Genomic DNA, 22,998 nt, shown 5'->3' with positions numbered 1-22,998 from the left:
CTGAAAAAGAGCTGTAAAGTTAAGATATGAAAAATGTGCCCACTACAATTGTCATAATGAAAGATCTTCTGACCCACAAATAAGGGAGGTCTACACCAAATGAGGATACAGGATTGGTTCTTAATGAGCACTTGTCTGTTTTTTTCCCCCTCTCCATATCAACCAAAAATTGACTTTATTCCCCCACAACTAATCTGTTGACTACAAATTAATTTCAGTATCCAAGACAGGTTTACCTAACACTGTCGGACAAATCAACTCACATGGACTAATGAGATTCATAGTCAGCTACACCTAGAACTGCATTTCGTATCTAGATGCCAATTCCAGAATGCCCAAATCTGCAGAGTCAATAAGTAGAATGCTAAATTTATCCCTCCTGTTATGGTAAATAAAGGAATCCCAACAATTTTTTTTTTTTGAGATGGAGTCTCGCCCTGTCACCTAGGCTGGAGTGCAGTGGCACGATCTCGGCTCACCGCAACCTCTGCCTCTTGGGTTCAAGCGATTCTCCTGCCTCAGCCTCCCGAGTAGCTGGGATTACAGGTACCCGCCACTATGCCCGGCTAATTTTTGTATATTTAGTAGAGATGGGGTTTCACCATGTTGACCAGGCTGGTCTTGACTGACCTCAGGTGATCCACCCGCCTCAGCATCCCAAAGTGCTGGGATAACAGGCATGAGCCACCACACCTGGCCAGAATTCCAACAATTATTAAGATTGCTAACTAGATATTTAAACACAATTTTTAGAAGATTTTTTTTAAGGCATGTGCCTGTTAGCTCACATAGTACAATGGAAACCACCAGTGAAAGTAATTTGTTTTGTAACTCAAAGCCAGAAAGGACATACTCTTATAACTCACACATTGTTATCCCCTTGGCTCCTGGTGTGGTATGTCCGCCTTCCTGCTGTTTTCCCATTCCTTAACTCCACGGCGGGCAGTTCTTTGAAATAACAGCAAAACTGCTCAATGTTACTATTTTAAAAGGAAGGGAAAAATATTTTAAAAAGAAAAGAATAGGACTGTAAAGAAAGTTGATGAAGCCTACATATACATTTTGAAACTGCCATTTTTCAATTGTCTCATTTAAACTGTACTCAGTGCAATCTCTTGCATTCAGTTTCTTCATTATGATTTTTCCTTCTAAGAAAACAGTATAGACAGATGACTTTGTAAAAAAACAAAAATAAAAAACAAAGAGCTGAAAACAAAATCTCTTTTCAAAAAAATCCCCAATTCTCCCTCCAGCTATAGGTAGTCACCATTTCTTTCTTTTCAGTTGCTTGTTTCCAGTTATTCAATAATTTCCTCAAATAAAAACAAACCATGAAACCGACCATATTATTTTGATACACTATACAGAATCCTAAGGAGAATTCAGTAGTAATTATAATTTCCTCTTTGAGCAAGAAGAGATGAGCTAAGAGGCAGTGCCTTCCAGGAGAGATCAAATATGACTTCCGCTTCTTATCAGCAATGTAACCTTGGGAAGATCATTTATTCTGGCCTTTGATGTCTCATTAAAATCTAAAAGTATGCAACTTTCAAAATAATTTATTCTACAAAACTTAAGTCAGCCTTGTTGACTATTTTATTTTTACTACTTGTCTCATATTTTGAACACATCTCATCTTATGACCTTGATTAACCCATTTATGCCTAATGTTCCATTATTGGAACTCTAAGCTTCTGGGAGTTATTTATATCTTACTGATCAAGGTCATCACCAACGTCTGATTTTTCATACAGAAAAATTGCAACCTCTGACATAAATGGGTTAAAACTTAACTAATGACTGAAATAAGCTCTCTGAACAAGGCTCTCTGTAACCCAGGGGTCTGCAAACTGTAGCCCACAGGCCAAATCTAGCCCTCCACCAGGCAGCTCTTAAAGCGAGTTTTAAATTTTTAAAGTGTTGTTTTATTTAATTAATTAATTTATTTATTTATTTTTGAGACAGGGTCTCGCTTTGTCACCCAGGCTGGAGTGTAGTGGCGCCATCTCGGCTCATTGCAACTTCCACCTCCTGGGTTCAAGCGATTCTCCTGCCTCAGCCTCCCAAGCAGCTGGGACTAGAGGCGCACGCCACCACGCCCAGCTAATTTTTGTATTTTTAGTAGAGATGGGGTTTCACTATGTTGGCCAGGCTGGTCTCGAACTCCTGACTTCAGGTGATCTGCCCACCTCAGCCTCCCAAAGTGCTGGTGGGATTACAGGCCTGAGCCACTGCACCTGGCCCTAAAGTGTTATTGTAATAAAGAGCGGGGGGGGGGGGGGGGGGGGATATCTGAGAGAGACTGTAGCCTGAAATACCAAAATGTTTACTATCAGGCCTTTCACAGAAAAAGTTTGCTGACCTCAGTTCTAGCCTTTTCAAAAAGCAACCGGAAATAACCGCAAACAACTATCCACTGCAGGACACTGCTCTAGGTACTTTAGACAAATTACATTATTCAATCTTCCCAGCTACCCCATGAGGTAGGAACTACTGTCCCCAATTTTACTGATGAGGAAACAAAAGCACAGGAAATTAAGGTATCTTGCTCCAAACCATATGACTAGAGTTAGTGGCAGACGAGATAGGGAGCCAGAGCCCGTGCTCTTAACCTTTAATGTCAGACACTTAAGCTCTGACTGTAGCGTTACCTGAGTGACTGAAGGATGGCATTCATGAAACATGTGTTCCCCAAATTCCGAAGGCCTGTGGCACAAATGGCAGTGGTGCTTCCCTGTAAGTGGTGCAAGAAGAGGCCATCAGTAATGCCAAGGGAAGGCCAACTGTTTCAAACATCAAAGCTAAGGAAAGGCCTCTGAAACTCTAGCACCAAGCCAATTTGGAATTGGTCCTTTTCTGTCCAATGAATATTTCAAACAAACTCTCTAGTCTCTGTATAAATGTCTGGATATTTTTAGAAGGCTGTTTCTGATCCTGGGATTGTTCTAAATAGAAGTATCTTATTGAAAGCTTATGAGGAAATCACCATTAATGAGTACCATGGAGTACACAATGCAAAAAAACAGGAAATCCTTAAAATAACATTTAAGACTTAATGCCTTTTTAAGATTCTATAAAAACTAAGAGAAATGGAAAAAATATAAATATATACACCCCAAGTATTTTTGTCCCCAAACTTTTAACTCTAAGCCATACATAAATGACCAATACACGTTTTCCTAACAATGGGATATGAATCTTGAAAAGCTGCCTGAGGCCAGGCGCCTCAAGACAGGCCACCAACATGGCGAAACTCCGTCTCTACTAAAAATACAAAAAGGCTGGGTGTGGTGGCTCATGCCTGTACTCCTAGCACTTTGGGAATCTGAAGTGGGTGGATTGCCTGAGCTCAGGAGTTCAAGACCAGCCTGAGCAACACGGTGAAACTCCGTCTCTACTAAAACAGAAAAAATTAGCCGGGCGTGGTGGCGTGTGCCTGTAATCCCAGCTACTTGGGAGGTTGAGGCAGGAGAATTGCTTGAACCCAGGAGGCTGAGGTTGCAATGAGCCAAGATTGCGCTACTGCACTCCAGCCTGGGTGACAGAGTGAGACTCCGTCTCAAAAAAACAACAACAACAACAAAAAAATAAAAGTACAAAAATTAGCCAGGCGTGGTGGTGTACAACTGTTGTCCCACCCCCTTGGGAGGCTGTGGCAGGAGAATCACTTCAACCTGGGAGGCAGAGGTTCCAGTGAGCCGAGATTGCGCCACTGTACTCCAGCCTGGGCTACGGAGTGGGACTCCGTCTCAAAAAAAGGAAAAGCTGCCTGAACCTAAAGACTTAGTCTTAAAAACAAAGGCTGGGTTTTCTGATGACGAAGGAGTGTGAGCAAGTATTAAGAGTGAACTGTTTTCTAGGGAAGAGGAGCACAGCAGTAATGCTGATGGGAAGAAGGTGCTGACAGATGGACTCACTGGGGTCACAGCAACAATCGACAGTACAAGTGGCAAACATTGTGTAAAATACTCCAAATCCAAGACACACATTTATAAAAGTCTGTAACAGGTAACATTACATGTTAGAGTTGTAACAAAACAGTGATTAAATCTCAACTAACTCTTATATTTGAATAAATTTTAATTACTTACATTTACTTTTAATAACTTGCTGTTTAGTGTTGAGTTTTCCAAAAGTTTTCTTTTCCTATGCCTGTCAGCTGTGAAAGCTGAGCTATTAAAACACAAACAGATAGTGAAAAAGTTATTAATATATGCATGCTACACCACAGGTCAAAGAATAAACTCCAGCTGCCCTCAACACCTACGGCATGGAGACCTCCCTGACTGCTTTGTCAGGCCTACTGGGGCCCACACGTATTTGAAGTTAACCGAGGAGCTCTACTTCCTTGGAAATCCCCATTGCTCCTCCAGCAGAGGTGGGCTGGACACTGCTCCTGGCAAAGCTGGCCGCGAAGATGCAGCCCGTGGGACACTCCCCACCACCACTCTCACTGTCTGACTGACTGCGAAGCTTCACAGACCAGAAGGCTCATTCCTCACAACAAAAGGAAAACCCTGGTCTGACACTACTGTTCTGAAATTTAACAGTAAGTCTCCATATGCTATTTCTTTCTTAATTTCAATAAAGATGTCATGTTTTGCTCATTTGTCTTAATAGATGATGATATGATCTGAGTTTGAGGAATGATAAATAAGTTACAGGAATATAGGCACATGTACATTCATTAGATGCAGCTACACTCCAAAGGACATTCTAAAACACATCCTTATTAGTGAGGAAATTCTGAATTAAAATCACTCAAAATTTTTCTTGATGTACGAAATATTTTGCTTAAAATTTATCAGAAAGTTATTTCTGTTTTCAAAAGGTCACTTTAAAATTTTATGTCTCAGGCAAATTAACCTAAAGGAAGTAAAAATTATGGTTGAACAACACAGACTTTTAAGGCCGCCAATTCTCTCCCACCTTCTAAAAGTACCAAGTTCATCCAAAGTAAATAATTATTTTTTTCTTACAGAATTTCCACATGAATTATGTCTGTGAAACATCAGAACTAGTGACAGCTGCTTCAAACCTCAAAATGTTCTTCAGAACTGTGTGTCTCTCTCTTACAGTACTGGTAACCACAAGATGAAGAGACCAATTCCATACAATATAGTGTTCAACTATTCCTTCACAAATTCTGTGAAGTGGGGAAGGTAAACCACAAGCATAGTATATACGCTCTTTATGACAATGCCTAAGAGTTCATTTTCAGTTGTAACCTATATAAATAAGGCATTTCACCTTTTAAAAATGTAAGTTACTACATTTTATCCTCAGCGACTCTCAAAATGCAGAATCTTCTAGATCCATGCTATCTAATATAGTAGCCACTCACTCCATGTGGCTATTTAAATTAATTAAACTTGAAGTTTAAAATTCAGTGTCTCAGTTGCACTAGCCACTTTTCAAGTATGGCTAGTGTTACCATATTAGAGTGGATGGAGAACATTTCTGTCACTGCAGAAAGTTCTGCTGGACAGTGCTGCTCCATGGGGCATGCGGAATAGTCGGAAGTTAAGTAAAACACAAATATGATCGTAGTTTCTAAATTCCACTACAGATTAAACCAATGTTTGCAAAACACAAAAATGAATCTAGGTAATGTTTTTCAACATAGGAAATGGGCTGTAAGGTAGACTTTTCATGGAGCCAAGCAGACGTGTAGACAGGTGGTCTGTGACACCTTTCATCTGATGAAGTGATCAATGGAAAGAAAAGATTTCTTAACTGTATAAATGCATGCAGGTTCTCAAATGCCCTCTTTTCCCTCTGACTTAGTTCTGATTAATTTATTTCAGACTGAGAGGGTAAAGGACATCACCACACCAAAGAGTGATACTACATACATTCCTTCAGGAATCTCAGACTTCATGTTTATTGTGAACAGTTTCAGAGAAAATTAAATATTTTGGATCTGTGTATATCTGTCTCTAATCCTAGATAGGACTCATCAAATTAGAAGAGAAGTACTCTGAAATTCAAAGAGCCAAAAGATGACAAACCAAGAAGTACTTAAACCTGAAGTACTCTAATTGGTTTAGATTTAAAGAAATCATTATTCTTCCAGTATTGGCTTTATCATCTAGTTAGTCAATGAGACATACATAATGTCTGTGGTTTTAACAAACACTAGACAGTATTGCCCTCAAAGAAGTTAGGTTATTTCTTTTCAGTATGCAATTTTCAAACATTCCATGGGCTTTACACTTAAGTTTGCTAAGGGACTCCTGCTTTGTGGATGTTTTCACAATACCTTCTACACATCAACTGCCAAAATAAATTAGATGGCGCTTAATGATTTGGTGTGATGTACAGAGATTTCACTTGAGTCAGCAGTCATTCCAGAGCCATGCTTCTATCCACTGTAGCTTCAAAGGCATGGCTAGCTGGGTTTCTGTTTATTGCTTCAATTTTGGGTCCAGTGAGTTTTATCTAACTATTTGACTATACCAATAAAAGTCTGTTCACATATAAATAGTTTCATTTCTTTATGATGACAAAGTATTCATAGCTCCTTGTAATGTCAACTGATATTTAACTGCCCCTAACAAGCAAGGAAGAAACTAGGATCCTGTGCCACTGTATAGATGCAAAGTGGACAATATGTTCATTAAACCTAATTTCCCTTAAAAATGATGCATAAATCACAGTGCTTCCTAGTATACCTCATAATACATTTGACAGGGGTTTTCTATTATCAAAAGTAACTCTATGATGATTTCACACCTTTTTCTGCCCTGTTCTTGTACCCTCAAAATAAATTGAGTAGCTTATAAATTGTTGGGTAATATTTTTTAAAGAGGCTCTTGGGACCTTGGATATGGTTTATGACAAATATTAAATAAAATAAATGCAGAGCTATGACCATTAACTATGGGCCAAGTTTTAGCTATCCAAAGCCAAGGTTTATTTTATTAACATGTCAATCATATTATAAACATGAAGTTATAAAACTCATCAACAAAAACCCCACTCAAAAATTCTAAAAGACTCCTCAACCCCATTCTTAGGCCCTTCTTTTTCCAAAGGCCTATTACTTACTTTTCCAAGTTCTGTAAGTGTTCTCTGACTTTCTGTACCAGTCCCAGCTTGGTGTCATTAACCACAAAATCATCACAGCGATAACTGCAAGGAAAATATTAATCAATGTGTGTAAAGAGCTTGAGGAAACCACAGTAATGAAATCACTAAAAGGCCTGGCTGTTGCCAAGATGATCACATGGCTCTGCAGGCAGTTACTGCTGGTGGTAAGTTTAAAGAGGACCTGGAATTCACAGTGGAATGTTTTTCAAGAGTCTTTTTTAAAAGCCACATAGGCAATGAACATGAGCTTCTTTTCACGTTTTTTACTCAAAAGCTCTTCAATTCCTCCTTTGAAAATGAAATAAGCTGCTACATGTGTTACATTCTTTTTAGTGGTGCCTAATACATGGAAAATGAAATAAAAAGCACCGAGTCTTTTCATGTAGCATTAAGCCTAAAGCTTTAAGTTGACACTTCCTAACCCAAATTAATGGGGAATTGGGGGAAGGAGAGATTTAAGTGAAAAGCAGGGAAGAAGTAATTAACCTGTAGGGATATCTGAACAGAAAAACTAAAGTTAAAGCTGCACATTTTAAACATAATTTAATTAAAATAGCTTGAATTCAGATGAGCTGAGAAGAATGCTCTTTCATTCTGAGGCACTACAAAACAAAAGTATAAAATAGTGGCTATATCATTCAGGCAACTGATAAGTGCTTTGAAGAAAAATATTTAAGCTATATTTAAAAACCGATACTCTGTGTGTTTTACAAGTCAAAAAGCAAATAATGTAAGAAATCACACATAATATAAACTTTAACTTGTACACATTAGCATTTAATTTTTTCCTGGGATAAGGCCAATTTTAACAAAAACAATTTACAAGCTGGCACTAAGATATTATTTTGAATATGCTTTGCATGAAACCATTTGTTATTACTATCAAAGAATAATAAAAATAGCACTGCCATTCTGAGCAAACAAAACTTTGAAAGCACAGCAATTAGTAAAAATTAGGTCATCTCTAGCAGATTCCAAAAACATATCTGAAAACCATTTTACTAAAAAGAGGGAGAAAGAAAGAGAGAGAAAGGGGTGGGGAAAAGTAATTTTAGAAGATTACATAAAAAAGCATGCTTGTGTCTTTTATTCAGAGAAATGAAAATTTTAAGTGAATGCTTCTCAAAACTGTCACTACAATGTTATATATGTAATTATTTAACACACACTCTCATTAACTGATCACCCAGGCAGTCAATCAAGATTTCTCTAACATATTCTCCGAGCGTCTAAAGTCAATTCCCAACATTTCCACAAATAGCAAAAGCAGTCTTTTATATCCTGAACCATTTTCTATTATCAAAGTACTACCAGCAGGAGAAAGAATTCTTCATTGGTCCTATAACAACTACATAAAGAAATTAAATTAGTGAAAAGTTTTAATTTTTTGCTCCCTCTCGGCATAAATATTAAGAGGATAAGATCTACTTTGTCTGTAAATTTGGGCTTAGGGCATTTGGTACCTCTATAAACCTTAAGCATTCACTGAAGAATGAAATTGTATTGCTATTCTACTCGAATTTCTGCTTATATTTTTATTTTATGTTTGCATAAATTTATGCATGTAGTTTGAATAAAACAATCCTCAGTGTCCAAAACTCGAAATGCTAGCATTTATCTGGAAAGTGAAGTCTTAAGAGCAAACTCAGATCACTTTTTCTATATTTACACGATGCCATTAATATCTAATTGAAAACTGAACCTCTAACTGCCACAAATAAGTGGTTGTTTAAACAAATAAATTATTTCAAAGTAAATTAAATAACTGATTTATTTCTTATTAAGGTAATCCTTTCTGGTATAACATGAAGTCAGCCTTGGTCATAAAATTACGTTTGTTAAAGTACAGACTCATTTACGGACTTGCTCTGTTCTTCCAGGCCAGTTGGGTCCAGCAGCTTTGCCTCTCTACCCTTTTATCACCAAAGTAAGTTGATCTAGACTCCAGAGCTGTGCAAATGTGGCTACTGCAACTGAGGAATATAGTTTTTATTTTTAAAACTTTTAATTAATATAAATTCTTAATAACTGAAGCAATGTAAAATCTTTTACCATTAAGCACAATGTTATAGTTTGGTAGGATTGTCTTTTGCTTTTATTATTAAATTGTGCAAGATATATGGGAGTGCACAGCTGGGTAAACATGTCATTTCTAGCATTACCCAAAAGGATATCACCAATCTAGTTTGTATCAACAGAATGAGTCAGTTCAAATGATTTTTCTATGCAACAATGTAGCATTGTAATTGTTTATTTGAACATTTTATGCAGATACCATGAGTTACGGTGACCTATATAAATCATAATTGGCAATTAAATTAAAATACTTATTTTAATTATTTTATAATTAATTTTTTTAGCTTAAAAATTAAAAATAGAAAAATTTTTACTTTCAAATGCAGGTATACTGCTGAGAAAGAATCAAATGAAAAGAAAAAAGACTCAACAAGGTATGTCACAAATTTCACAAAGAATGGCAATTGCGATTTGCTGCAGCAGAGCAAAGTTAAAAAGCTGCTGGGTAAAAAAAGAGTTTTAAGATAATAAACAACAGTTAAGAGACATTTTCAGCAAATGCATTTCAATTTAATATGAACTGGCTTCAGTCAAAAAATAATTGATAAAATTAGTCACAATCAGTGAAATCAGAATTAAATGTAAAACAAAAACATTCCTGAAGATTTTACAGAACTTGAGCTTGTAAGTGGCCAGCTATAAAACAGCTTGGATTCTTTTTTTCTTTATTTTTTAAAAATACAGCCAGGGTATTCTGTTTCCCAGGCTGGTCTCAAATTCCTGGCCTCAAGCGATCCTCCCACCTCAGCCTCCCAAAGTGCTGAGATTACAGGTGTGAGCCACCGCGCCTGACTAGTTCAGATTCTTGTTCAATGTAGAACACAATTTTAAGGTGATGAGATGAAAAATTACATTATTTCAGTTAAGGAAATTATATTTTTAAATTATGAGGAAAAAAGTTAAAAAGATATTTTACGGAAAGTGAAAAATCTTTGAGACACCAAGCAACTGTCAGTGAATAAAAGTCCCTTCTAACAATATTAAAGATCAATTAAGTCAGCATTTGAAAAGTTACAAGTATTTTTAGCTTTAGATGAATTTTAGAAGAGATAATGCCTAATTAATACTATGGGTATATCTGTCTCAAATGACCTTCAAATTTACAGAGAAATGTCTTCATCTATTTGCAGCCTTAAATTTAAAAACTGATCTTATGTTGTAGATATTTTTGAATTCTCTACATCTGTAACTCTCAGCTAGATATAAAAAAGTCAGTTTCCAGCAAGACAGTGTTCAAACATCTGTATTTGTTGGATTTATTTCTCTTATTTGTTCTGCTGTGGGAAACACAATGCAAATATTTGTGCCCTAAGGCAGACTGTATCATGGAAGCAGCTATTAAAATTGTTCAGGCCGGGCATGGTGGCTTATCCCTGTAATCCCAGCACTTTGGGAGGCCGAGCTGGGTGGATCACAAGGTAAAGAGATCAAGACCATTCTGGCCAACATGGTGAAACCCTCTCTCTTCTAAAAATACAAAAATTAGCTTGGCGTGGTGGCACACGCCTGTAGTTCCAGCTACTCAGGAGGCTGAGGCAGGAGAATCGCTTGAACCCAGGAGGCGGAGGTTGCAGTGAGCTGAGATCGCGCCACTGCACTCCAGTGCACTCCAGCCTGGCAAAAGAGCTAGACTACGTCTCAAAAAGACCCCAAAATTGTTCAGTACATATGCACAAATGCTCTAAATCATCACCAGTTTACGGAACTGTGAAAAGAAATAGAAGACAGTGAATTTAATGACCACATTATTAGCTAATGTTGGTTGCTTGAGTCAAGGAAGAGTTTTGCAAAGATTTACAATTCTGTTAACTCTAATTCAGATTTTCTTGAAACAAAAGAAATGCTTGCCAATATTCAGCAATCAAAGAGTAAACCTGGAATAGATTTTTAGAAATCTCAGTGTGATTTACATTGTTACCCCATATCACAATGCATATCAATTAGCTAGATTTGAAGATCCAAGGAGAGAAAAAAAGCTTATTCATGACCTAGCTAGACAGGTATAACAATTTACGTTAAAATTGAAGCTTTTTATAATACAAATCAATGATCATACACATTTTTCAACATGAATTAACATGCAGCAGCCCAGCACTGTGTAAAGTGGCTGCAAAACCTATGAAAAAAAAATACAACAAACGCTTTGTTGATTTGGATAAACTTAGAGTTGATTTTCAATTTATATGATGCCCCTTTGAATTTGACGTTGATAATAATAAGTTTTCACAAGTGTTAGTGGACTTATTAACCTGCATGGATATTTTGACAGTGCTGCACTTCTTCTGAGTCAAATCAATTATTCTTAAAAGAGTAATTTTTGTCAATACAGATACAAATATTGGAGAAAAATTATTTGTTTGGTACTCCATTTATTGGAAAACAATGTTTAAAACAGTGTGAATCTACTTTTTTAACTGCAATTTTTATGAATCTAAATACAGATCAAATATTTTTTATCAAAATTTCACAAGTTGAGATGTACTTAAAATTGTAATACACAATGGATTTCAAGGATTTCATATAAAAAAGTGCAAACTATCTCTAATAATTTTACATTGATTACATGTTGACACAGTATTTCTGATATACTGGGTTAGAAAAAATGTACAATCAAAAGTAATTTCACCTGTTTCTTTTTGCTTTTTTAATATGGCTACTAAAATATTTTAAATTACATATGTGACTTGAATTATTTCTCTTTTATATAGCACTGCTAATGTAGGGAATCTAAGATACTACCTGCTCCAAAATTCTATAATACTAGCATAAAGAGATAATAAATTAACTTCATTGAACTATAAGAACTCAATTTTATAGTCGGGCGTGGTGGCATGTGTCTGTGATCCCAGCTACTCAGGAGGTTGAGGCATGAGAATTGCCTGAACCTGGGAGACAGAGGTTGCAGTGAGCAGAGATCATGCCACTCCACTGGGCAATAAAGTCAGACTCTTGTCTCAAAAAAAGAAAGAAAGAAAAAAGAACTCAATTTTAGGCCAGCCTGGGCAACATAGCAAGACTCCATCTCTATGAAAATTAAAAAATAAAAAATTCCCTGGGCAAGGTGGCTCACGCCTATAATCCCAGCACTTTGGGAGGCCAAGGTGGGTGGATCACCTGAGGTCAGGAGTTCGAGATCAGCCTGACCAACATGGTGAAACCCTGTCTCTACTAAAAAAATACAAAAATAAGCCAGGAGTTGTAGCATGTGCCTGTAATCCCAGCTACTCGGGAAGCTGAGGCAGGAGAATCGCTTGAACCTAGGAGGCGGAGGCTGCAGTGAGCTGAGATTGTGCTACTGCACTCCAGCCTGGGCAACAGAGTGAGACTCTGTCCCAAAAAAAAACAAAACAAAGCAAAAATGAAATAATAAATAAATAAATAGCCAAGCTTGATGGTGTGCACCTGTAGTCCCTCCCAGCTACTTGGGAGGCTGAGGTGGGAAGATCACTTGAACTCAGGAGTTGGAGGCTGCAGTGGGCTGTGATCACGTCACTACATTCCAGCTGGGTGACAGAGACCCTGTCTCTAAGTTTTTTTAGTTTTTTGTAACTATATAATTTTTTGAGACAGGGTCTCATTCTGTCACCCAGGCTGGACTGCAGTGGCCCCATCTCAGCTCACTGCAACCTCCGTCTCCCTGGCTCAAGTGATCCTCCCACCTCAGCCTCCCAAGTAGTTGGGACTGCAGGCACGCTACCATGCCTGGCTAATTGTTTAACTCTGCTTCCCAAAGTGCTGGGCCTACAGGCATGAGCCACTATATGCCTCTCTCTCTCTCTCTCTCTTCTATTGAGACAGGGTCTTGCTCTGCAGCAATGCTATCACAGCTCACTGCAGCCTTGACCTCCTGGACTCAAGCGATCCTTCTGCCTCAGCCTACCGAGTAGCTGTGACTACAGGCATGAGCGACCATGCCTGGCTAATTTTTTTTACTTTTGTAGTGGCAGGGTCTCACTATGTTGCCCTGGCTGGTCTCAAATTCCTGAGCTCAAGCAATCCTCCCACCTCAGCCTTCCAAAATGCTACGATTACAAGACTGAGCCACTATGCCCGGCCATAACTCAATTTTATTTTGGCTGGATTTGTTTTTCACTGGTTTAAAAATTTTTTTTTTAGGTTTTTACAACTATCTCTATTTCTCAAGAGCCAATTCTAGGTGTTCCTATAGTCAATCACTAAGAGGGACATTTATTTTAAGAATATAACTTTTGTTTTTCTACTGTTTGAATTTCATATTATACAAGTTGTATATATTACTATGATTGTTGTTACCGCTATTCTTTAAGGAAAACAGCTGCTTCCACAGGTCAGAACTTCTAAGGTGAGAGTGCCTGTCAACGTGGCAGAGGATTAGTAAATGTTAGTTTCCTTCCTCTGTGTAACTAGCCTCACGGCACATTCCTCTCTAGCTACCTAGATTCCCCTGGTTTGATTTCTTTTTCCTCTGTGGTCAGAGGTCAAAAGAAAATAAGTAGCAAAGGTGGGAAATAAATGAAAATGTAAATGTTACCGGGTTGCTTTAGTCTTCAGATGAGACACAGCTTTCAAACTGGAAATTGTCCCACTAATATTGGTGTTTAAAAAGGCAAACAGATTGGCCAGACACGGTGGCTCATGCCTGTAATCCCATCACTTTGGGAGTCCAAGGTGGGCGGATCACGAGGTCAGGAGATTGAGACCATCCTGGCTAACATGGTGAAACCCCATCTCTACTAAAAATACACCCCCCCCAAAAAAAATTAGCTGGGCATGGTGGCAGGCACCTGTAGTCCCAGCTACTCGGGAGGCTGAGGCAGGAGAATGGCGTGAACCCAGGAGGTGGAGCTTGCAGTGAGCTGAGATCAGGCCACTGCATTCCAACCTGGGCGACAGAGCAAGACTCCATCTCACAAAAAATAAAATAAAATAAAATAAAGGCAAACAGATGGATTTAAAAGTTCTAACAATCTTTTCTTGATTCGCTACAGTTGCATTGAAGCTTTTTGGTCAGAATTATGCATACCTCAGACACTGGGGAAAAAATTTAGCCACTCTTCTTAATTTTCCCTTCAAGAAGATTATGCCAGAATAAGTGGTACAAAAAAGTACGTAACTCATAGGTTGTGTTTCAAAAACGTGTAGATTGGTCCTCTGAAGCCTGGAATGCATATCCTGCTTTGAAATAAATGTTACAAAACACAGTTAAACGTTCTAGGTAGAAATACATGTTTCCCAAAATGTAGCTGAAATCCATAGTATTTGAAAAAGCTCGATTTCTCCTTTCTTATTTATATACTACTGGCACTGAGAAACTGACAGGAGAGGCCTAGGCAGGATTCAGATAATCTGACTGGCCTCTAGGAGAGGAGGTCCAGGCTCAGCATCTTCATATACATAGGACTTCATGTAATAAACAGAAGTCAGGAACTACCTACATTATATGACCAACTTTTAGGCTATAAAATTTATACCTAAGCAAGTTTTTACTTACTGATTTTAAATGACTCTTCAAGAAAAGATGAGCTCTACTGTTTTTTTTGTTTTTTTTTTTTTTTTTGAGACAAGGTCTGGCTCTGTCACCCGGGCTGGAGTGCAATGGTGTGATCTCAGCTCACTGTAACCTCCGTCTCCTGGGCTCAAGCCATCCTCCTACCTCAGCCTCCCGAGTAGCTGAGACTACAGACACGTGCCACCATGCCCAGCTAGTTTTTGTATTTTTAGTAGAGATGGGTTTTCGCCATGTTGCTCAGGCTAGTCTCGAACTCTTGGGCTCAAAGCCATCCGCCTGCCTTAGCCTCCCAATGTGCTGGGATTACAGTTGTGAGCTACCGTGCCTGGCCTAAAGATAAGCTCTACTTCTGACGGACTTTTTGTCAGATAAGGACTATATTTAATAGAAAGAAAGCAGTATTTACGAAAAAGTAAGTACACTGAACATTAAAAAAACAAAATACTTGAAAATTGTACTAGGGTACATATTAGAGACGTTAGATAAGGAAATAGGATATAAAAAAGGAAGGTAAGAAGAATATTGGTGTCTTTCTTTACTTCTAAGACAGACAAGTAACATTATCATCTTGGCTATGTAAAGATTAGTCTCAAATCCAAATTCATTGAGCCAAATGTGATAATAAAGTAGTTTTAAACTCATTTAAGCCAACAGCTAATAAACTCCCAATTAAATGTACAGTATAGTATAATATGCATACTGCTGTTAGACAGGATATATACAACTGATTTTACTACTGTGCACTGAAAAAAGATACATCAAGTAGCAGGTAAATTTTCATAAGAAACACAAGCTACTTATTTCTATTATATAATTAAGGAGGTAAACAATGAATAAAATCAGCTTGAAAATTACTTCAAATTCTGTTGACACTAATAAACAACAAAAATGAAACTGCTCAATTTTCTCATTACACTTATACTTTATATATGCCTTTTTAGATTTTGATTTATTTCTAACTTCTAGTATTTAACCTTGCCTAAAACCTTGCTACTTTTCTTTCTATACACTCTCAAAAACTCATCTTTTTTCTCTTCATTTCGAAGAACATTCTTTTCTATACTTTGGTTATTTCCTTTGGTACATCTTTTTCCCTTTTCCCTGAGAAACTTTCAATTCCATAGCTATCTGTAACTGAACTAAGTATAGTATTTGATGGTCCCCACAATGTCAGCCTTGCTTAGATATTCTTATCTCCTACCCCTTCCCTCCCAATCTTCCCTTTCACTTCAGTGTTACCTGCTCTAGTTTTAGAGTTAAGCTTTCATCCCATATACCATGAACTCTCTTACCCCTCGGTATTTTCCATTTCGCACCATTCACTTATTTAATGGCAAAACAATATTCCTCATTCGGTCATCTCCATCTTTACATTCTTCCCCCATTCTCCAAAAATGAAAACACACAGCATGGCTCAATTGTTTTCTTGTCCTAAAATTTAATGTAGGTTTACTTCCTTTAAAAAATTCTAACTTTAGAAACACTCGTTTCCTTCCTGTTTTTGCCCTGCACTACTTGCCCCCTCTAATTCTAAAAGACAAAACACTAGTCTACTAAAGTCAAAACAATAACTTTGGATTGAAATCCAGCTACTTCCCCTTTCACTAGTTTTGGTTAATAAAGTTACTTTCTTTCTACCAGACCTCACTCGTATTAACTGGACTCTACAAGCAGTGAGCATCCAGACCTGCATTTGGTTACAAAAGAAGCCTTCAAGTTATTTTCATCAGCTTCCTAATCAAGTTAAAAAATAAACCACAAAACTGAGTATCCACTACCCTCTCTCTCTATATTCTATATATATGTATATATTTGTATTAATAAATTATATATACAATTAAATCTAAATTATATATTACAAAAAAGAATTTTTAAAGAATGAGCTAGAGATGAAATAAACTATATTAAATGTCTTGCTATTCACAATATCTTCATACTATTATTAAACTAATTTCCTTTTTTTTTTTTTTTCTTAAAGACAGTGTCTCCCTGTGTTGCCCAGGCTGGTCTCGAACTCCTGGGCTCAAGGGATCCTCCTGTCTCAGCCTCCCAAAGTGCTAGGATTATAGGTGTGAGCCACCATGCCTGGCCATAATTTCTCAAAGTACAATATACCATAAGGTAAAGGTTTGACATTAATGACAGTGAATATAGATTCATACTGCCTATCACCTTCATGTTAATTTTTAAACATTTTGTCCAACTTATCAGGTCTTATTAGTCTGTGTTTTTATTAGATAGCCAATAATTTTATCCTGTAATATGTTTGATGAGCACAGAGTAGGAAAATGTGTCCATTTGCCCTTTTCTTGTGTTTACATCATCGTCACTATCTTGCAGAATTTAAAACCTTTTAAAACATGTGTCCATGTGGCTACACATATTATATGGAAGGAATAAATCCATATAATAAGCAGATATAGAATGCAAAATGCTCAAAGTAAACAGAATGAGGACACCACAGGTGAAACTGATTTAGGAGTCTGTGTGTAACTCATGGCACACAATCATCAAATCTACAGACCTCTGGCAGCAGGTGTTAAATATTTGACAAAGGTTTTTTTTCTCCTCCCAAATAAAAAGGTATAGTGTTCTAAACTCTCTTCCCATACTGCCAGTATATTATTTTGGAGACCACTCCACTAAAAACTAGGTCCCTAGCACATAGTAGCTTCTCAAAAAATGTTATTTATTGAGTAAAAGGTGTCTTTTTTTTTTTTAATGTTGTTCACAACATGTTTGAGGACCATCATGTAAACCATGATCTGTCCCAAGTAAACATTTTGAAGACAAAAACTGAGGGAGAAAAGGACTACTTTTTATAATATCAAGTTTTCTTCATAAGGGTCATTACCTTCACTTTGTACCTTTCTTTAACACATTTATTCCTAGCTGTAACCAATAGTTTTGTCGTTCTGTTGAATATTTTTGCTTGGTCATTTCCATTTTCAACTGATGACTACTAATAAAGAGAAAGCTATTAGTTTGTGTACATTTCTCACACATCAGCTTTCCAAAGTGTCTTACATTTAATCCTCATTGATGTTTTCTACTAGAGTCGCCCTGGGCTTTCCAGCTATTCTATTGTATCATTTCAAAGTAGAAATAATTTTTTGTTTCCAATATTTATGCCAATTATTTGACTTTCTGTCTACTGTCTTACTGCAATGGCTAGAACTACCAAAACAATGCTAAATAGTGACAATCATGTAAATGATGACAGGAAGTATTAGTCTTGTTTCTGATATAATGGAAATGGCTTTAGCATTTCATCATTTAGTATATGATGTTTGCTTTCTGGTTTTTGGCAAACTATAAGAGCTTAAGTTTCTGTTTATTTCAATGTTATTAGTTTTTTAAAATGAGAAATGGCTATTTATAAATCTATATTTTGCTTCCAATGGGACAATAATCTGAGGTTTCCTTTAATAATGAATATGTTCATAGAACTCAGGTGAAATTAACTCTACTTGGTAATTATATAATTTTTCTTTTTGATAGCTTACTGGGTTAGATTTGCTTTAAGTTATAGTTATTTCCAACTACAGCATTTTATTTAGTAAAATGGCTTATTTTGTTTTTGGAGTTTCTGTTAGATTTCTATCTTAAGGTTTTGAAAGTTTATAACATTAATATACTTAATGTTAAATTTTAATAGTTTGAGGCTGCACTGTCCAATAGTAGCTAGCAGTCACATGGTGCTATTTAAATATTAATTAAAATAAAAAACACTTAATTCTTCACACTAGCCACATTCAATTGCTCAATTGCTACCATACTGAATAACATATATGTCATACCCAAGACAGAGAAAAATCTCTACCTCTTTCTCAGCTTTAAAATTCTAAGTTTTTTTCAATTCCTGTTGTTAGTGCTATTGAAGTTACTCAAGTCAAGAGTTCCACATCATGTCCTTGAAGAACTAAGAAAATATTCCCAAAGCAAACCATTCTTCACTCATCTGAAACAAGGAGGAATAATCATACAAATAAAACATTTTTTATGCAACAGTAGAGAAACAAGTCCTTTAATTTACTGGCTACAAAGCTATCTTTATACAGTAAGCCATGCATAACACTAATACCAAAAATAAATGAATAAATAAAACCTCTTATGCAACAAACACCCCTGAAACATGACAGATCCTTCATTAAGTTTCACCAGCTCCCTTTCATTCACTTCTAAGACATTTTGATATTTACGGGCAAATTTGACCTCTGGTTTTATTATAAATGACAGTAATACTGAAAAAAAAAAGCAAGCTGATATTCTAGTGACTTCACCTATTTCAAACTGAGAAAGGTTAAAATCTAAAAGAATTTGCTTAGGAAGCAAGAGTATTTTTAAATTCTCTTACTAAACTCTGATGTATTGCCATCAAATAAGCCAATTATGGAAAATTAGAAGAATACCTGCAGAGCAAACCCATATCCTTTGTTAAAAGCAGACAAGTACCAGCATATCTTAAGGAAGAGCCTTTTATGTTTTAAGATTATCTCTATTAGAAAGTTTCTTCTTAAACTTCAAAATATTGTTTTTAAATAAACAAAACTCTCCGTTGTCTAATTTTTTACATTGAAAATTTGCGTCCAAATCGTTTATAAGAACATCAACAAAATATTTTCCTTTTTTAAAATTTTTATTCACAACTGCTGTAGGAAATGATTCATTATCTATTTAAACTCACAAATAAAGCTTTATGTTCATTTTAATTAAAATTGCCATTTATTACAAGTGTTTAAAATCTGAAATTCAAGCCTCTTTTCTAGACAACTGATTCATATTTCACAATATTTCTTCATTTGAAAGGATGCTTTAAAACATTACCTGCCCTGAAGGAATATACTTTTAATATTCCTTTCATAATTCTTCATTCTCAAAAATTCAGCTATTATTGATAAGGATATCGAAGTTGACAAGACTATGTCAGATGTCAAAAATTATTGGTTCAGTATTTTAAATCTATTAACTACAAAGGTCTACCTCCATAAAAAAACCAAAGTTCCTAATTTTAATCTTTGTTTCTTCTCAATCACAATAATGTACACCACATACAATTCCATTTGTATTGGTTAAGGGAGGGAAATTGGGATGGGAGCAAATGAAATATTACCTAACAAACAATAAACTAAACACTAGCTCTTGTGTGAAATCTTGGGAAGATTTTTATTTTCATCGAAATCTTAATTTACCTTTCATTTTCAAGTTAATCTGCTTATCTCCTTAAGAAGTGGGTTTGTGTCAAATCAGAATCATTCCTTTTCGCACTGCTTTCTCTCTTAATGAACAGTAACCTGATTTATATTGTTCTGCCTGGTTAATGCATGCTTCCTCTCTGGGCCCCTGTTTACATCAAGGTGGAGGGGCACTGCTCTACAAGGGTGTCCATCTTGGGAGGGAAATGAAGTAGTTCACCTATATCATGATTTAAGTTGTCTGCAGGAAAAATGTTACGTGGCTCTTTAGTCCTTCAAGATGATCAGGGGACACAGTATTATAGATCTGATGTAACCTTCCCCGTTTCTGAAAGACAGTTAACAAAATTCAGTCTTTCAAACGTATGTCACCTACTCTGCACCAGACACTGCATACTAGGGAAGAATACAAAGATCTGAGATATGGTATCTGCAGTCTCCAAGGACATTTACAAATAACTAACATGCAGCATGAAATTATAAGTATTCCAAGAGCTGTGAGTTCAGGAAAGATTACATTCAGCTACAACTGGAGCTGGGGAAAGAGAAGAGTTCAGTGATAACTTCATAAAGGATTGCAAACATAGGACAGGGCAGGGACTATTGGCAAGGGGAAAGCAGGGAAAGAAGAACTGCAAGCCTCAGAGTATGTTATAACTTAGAGCATACTGCAAAAAAGGCTTTGACTTTAGTCAAGATATTTATAATCAAACATGTTAAACCTAATGCACCAATGTTTTACCTCTGAAATCAATCATTCAGTCTAACCACAAGAAAGTAGTGTACAAGGAAAATTAATAAATTGAAGTAAAATTACTAACGGGCACTAGGAAACAACACATGCACACACTCCACACAGAAATAGGAAATCTGTTTCTTCATCACAGTGAGGTGTGGGAGGAATGTTAATTTAAACTACATCTTCGTCAATTTACAACTATCACAGATTTCTTTTAGGCCATCAGTGTAATGCTACGGGGTGATTCCCTAGCATTTTATTCTAAAACCCACAAGTGAGCCGATAATGTGACCAGCTGCAGCTCCCTTCCTGAATTCAGCAGCTCTGGGTGTCCACACACTTGCAGCTCTGTACAACTTCACACAAAAGCCTGGCAATCGGCCAAGAAGACTCCATCATAGTGTATACTCCCCAAGGTTCAAGAATTTCCATTTAATTCCAATTCCACCATGAAACGACATATACTTTAGCAGACCATAGCGAAATAAAACCAATTCAATTCCCATTTCTAGTTAATAAAATATGCCCCTAAAATGCAATGTATAAAGATATTAAAATATATAATCTATATTTTTAAAGGGCCTTGAATATAATTCCATTCCATTAAGATAATTCTTAAAATTTTCTTTAAGAGTTAGTTTCCTCAGAATCTTACCAACAGCAAGAAAACAATGGCAAACTTGTTATAGCACACAGCGATTTAATTGTATTTCCAAAGTCCTCCATTAAGCAATTCACTCACATTGCTAACTGAAAATCAAGAATCAATGTTCTCAGTATCTGGTACTACAGGATGATGGGACCCATGACAATGTGAGACAGATACTTCAAGAATTATATTAATTTCTGTTGTCTAAAGCAGAAATACAAACACACAGAAACACACAGTTCTGCAAATTACGTAGCCGCATCACTCTAGTATGTAAGTTTCCTGAGGGAAAGGGCGAAAAAAAAAAAGAAAACCTGAGGGAAAGGGGAATGCAAACACTTTAACTGCCTGGCTAATGCTTAACTTTGGTAGGCGTGTTTCACAACAGCAAATAACAATAAACTGAGCACTAACCTTTGTGTGAAAATCTTGGGAAGATTTTCATTTCTACTGAAATCTTCACCTACCTCTAGCTTCTCTCTCTCCAGGTCTGGACACCTTCCACACAAAGGATCACTAAAAACAGTAGTGATCTGAATGAATAACCCTTAAGATGTCTATTCAATAGCCAAAATTTAATGGTGTTGAACCTGTAAAAACGTAAAAGACCCTTTGGGAGGCCGAGGCAGGCGGGTCACGAGGTCAAGAGATTGAGACCACCCTGGCTAACACGGTGAAACCCTGTCTCTACTAAAAATACAAAAAAATTAGCCGGGAGTGGTGGCAGGTGCCTGTAGTCCCAGCTACTCAGGAGGCTGAGGCAGGAGAATGGCTTGAACCCAGGAGGCAGAGCTTGCAGTGAGCCGAGATCGGCCACTGCACTCCAGCCTGGGCGACAGAGCAAGACTCTGTTTCAAAAAAAAAAAAAAAAAAGTAAAAGACCTGGCAAACCACTGACCCTTTCTTCTTCCTTTTGATGGGCACCTTCCTATGATACAATTATCGACTAAGGACAATGTGGAAAGGATTCTCACACCATTTCAGTAGAAAGTAAATTAAAATTGTTTTCTGGACTTCTCTAAATCCCCATCTCTACCCAGTAATGCCTTCATGTAACATTCAAGGGCTGTCTGACAATAAAAAATATCTCCAAAGTGATCCTTTAAATGGCTTATATCCCCCCCTTTAATGTCAACAACCTTCTGAATCAAGGGAAAGCTGATTAAAACAAGAACTGTTCATCATAATTTACTAGTCACAGAAAGAAATTTGCTTCACACCAAAGTTAAAACTGCAAAATATACTTTCTGAGCATAACCAAATGGATATGGATCATTAAGCATCACTCACAACCTAAATAACCTAGTTCTAAGTAGTCACAAAAATAGATACCTACTTTGTCATTTATAGGAAATAGACATGAATATTATATTACAAAGAGGGAACAGAACCTGTTGCCAACCTCTTTTTAAAGGATGCTAAAAAAAAAAAAAAATAGCACCAGAAGCGGTGGCTCATGCCTGTCAATCCCAGCACTTTGGGAGGCCGAGGCAGGCAAATCACCTGAGGTCAGGAGTACGAGACCAACCTGACCAACATGGTGAAACTCCGTCTCTACTAAAAATACAAAATTAGCTGGGCATGGCGGCACATGCTTGTAATCCCAGCTACTTGGGAGGCTGAGGCAGGAGAGTTGCTTGAACCCGGGAGGCAGAGATTGAGGTGAGCCGATATTGCGCCATTGCACTCCAGCCTGGGCAGCAAGAGCGAAACTCTGTCTCAAAAAAAAGAAAAAATAGCCTGGAAAGCTACGTACCAA

General features: G+C 36.9%; 1 protein-coding gene across 4 annotated transcripts in view; it reads right to left on the bottom strand.

Moving 5' to 3' along the window:
- The window catches only part of USP3 (ubiquitin specific peptidase 3), a 93,159-nt gene that overhangs the window by 33,957 nt on the left and 36,204 nt on the right, over nucleotides 1-22,998 (bottom strand). For all 4 annotated transcript variants that reach the window (XM_055362538.2, XM_063698587.1, XM_019010755.4 and 1 more), the window contains 4 exons: nucleotides 7,051-7,134; nucleotides 4,092-4,173; nucleotides 2,652-2,734; nucleotides 867-980 (listed from right to left, as the gene is read on the bottom strand). In XM_055362538.2, the coding sequence (XP_055218513.1) occupies nucleotides 867-980; nucleotides 2,652-2,734; nucleotides 4,092-4,173; nucleotides 7,051-7,134 (363 nt within the window). The remainder of the gene's footprint in view (nucleotides 1-866; nucleotides 981-2,651; nucleotides 2,735-4,091; nucleotides 4,174-7,050; nucleotides 7,135-22,998) is intronic.

The sequence above is a fragment of the Gorilla gorilla genome, chromosome 16 (genome assembly GCF_029281585.2).
Source record: "Gorilla gorilla gorilla isolate KB3781 chromosome 16, NHGRI_mGorGor1-v2.1_pri, whole genome shotgun sequence".
NCBI lineage: Eukaryota > Metazoa > Chordata > Mammalia > Primates > Hominidae > Gorilla > Gorilla gorilla.
The sequence above is the reverse complement of the archived record's forward strand: the minus strand, read 5'-3'. Positions and strand labels throughout refer to the sequence as shown.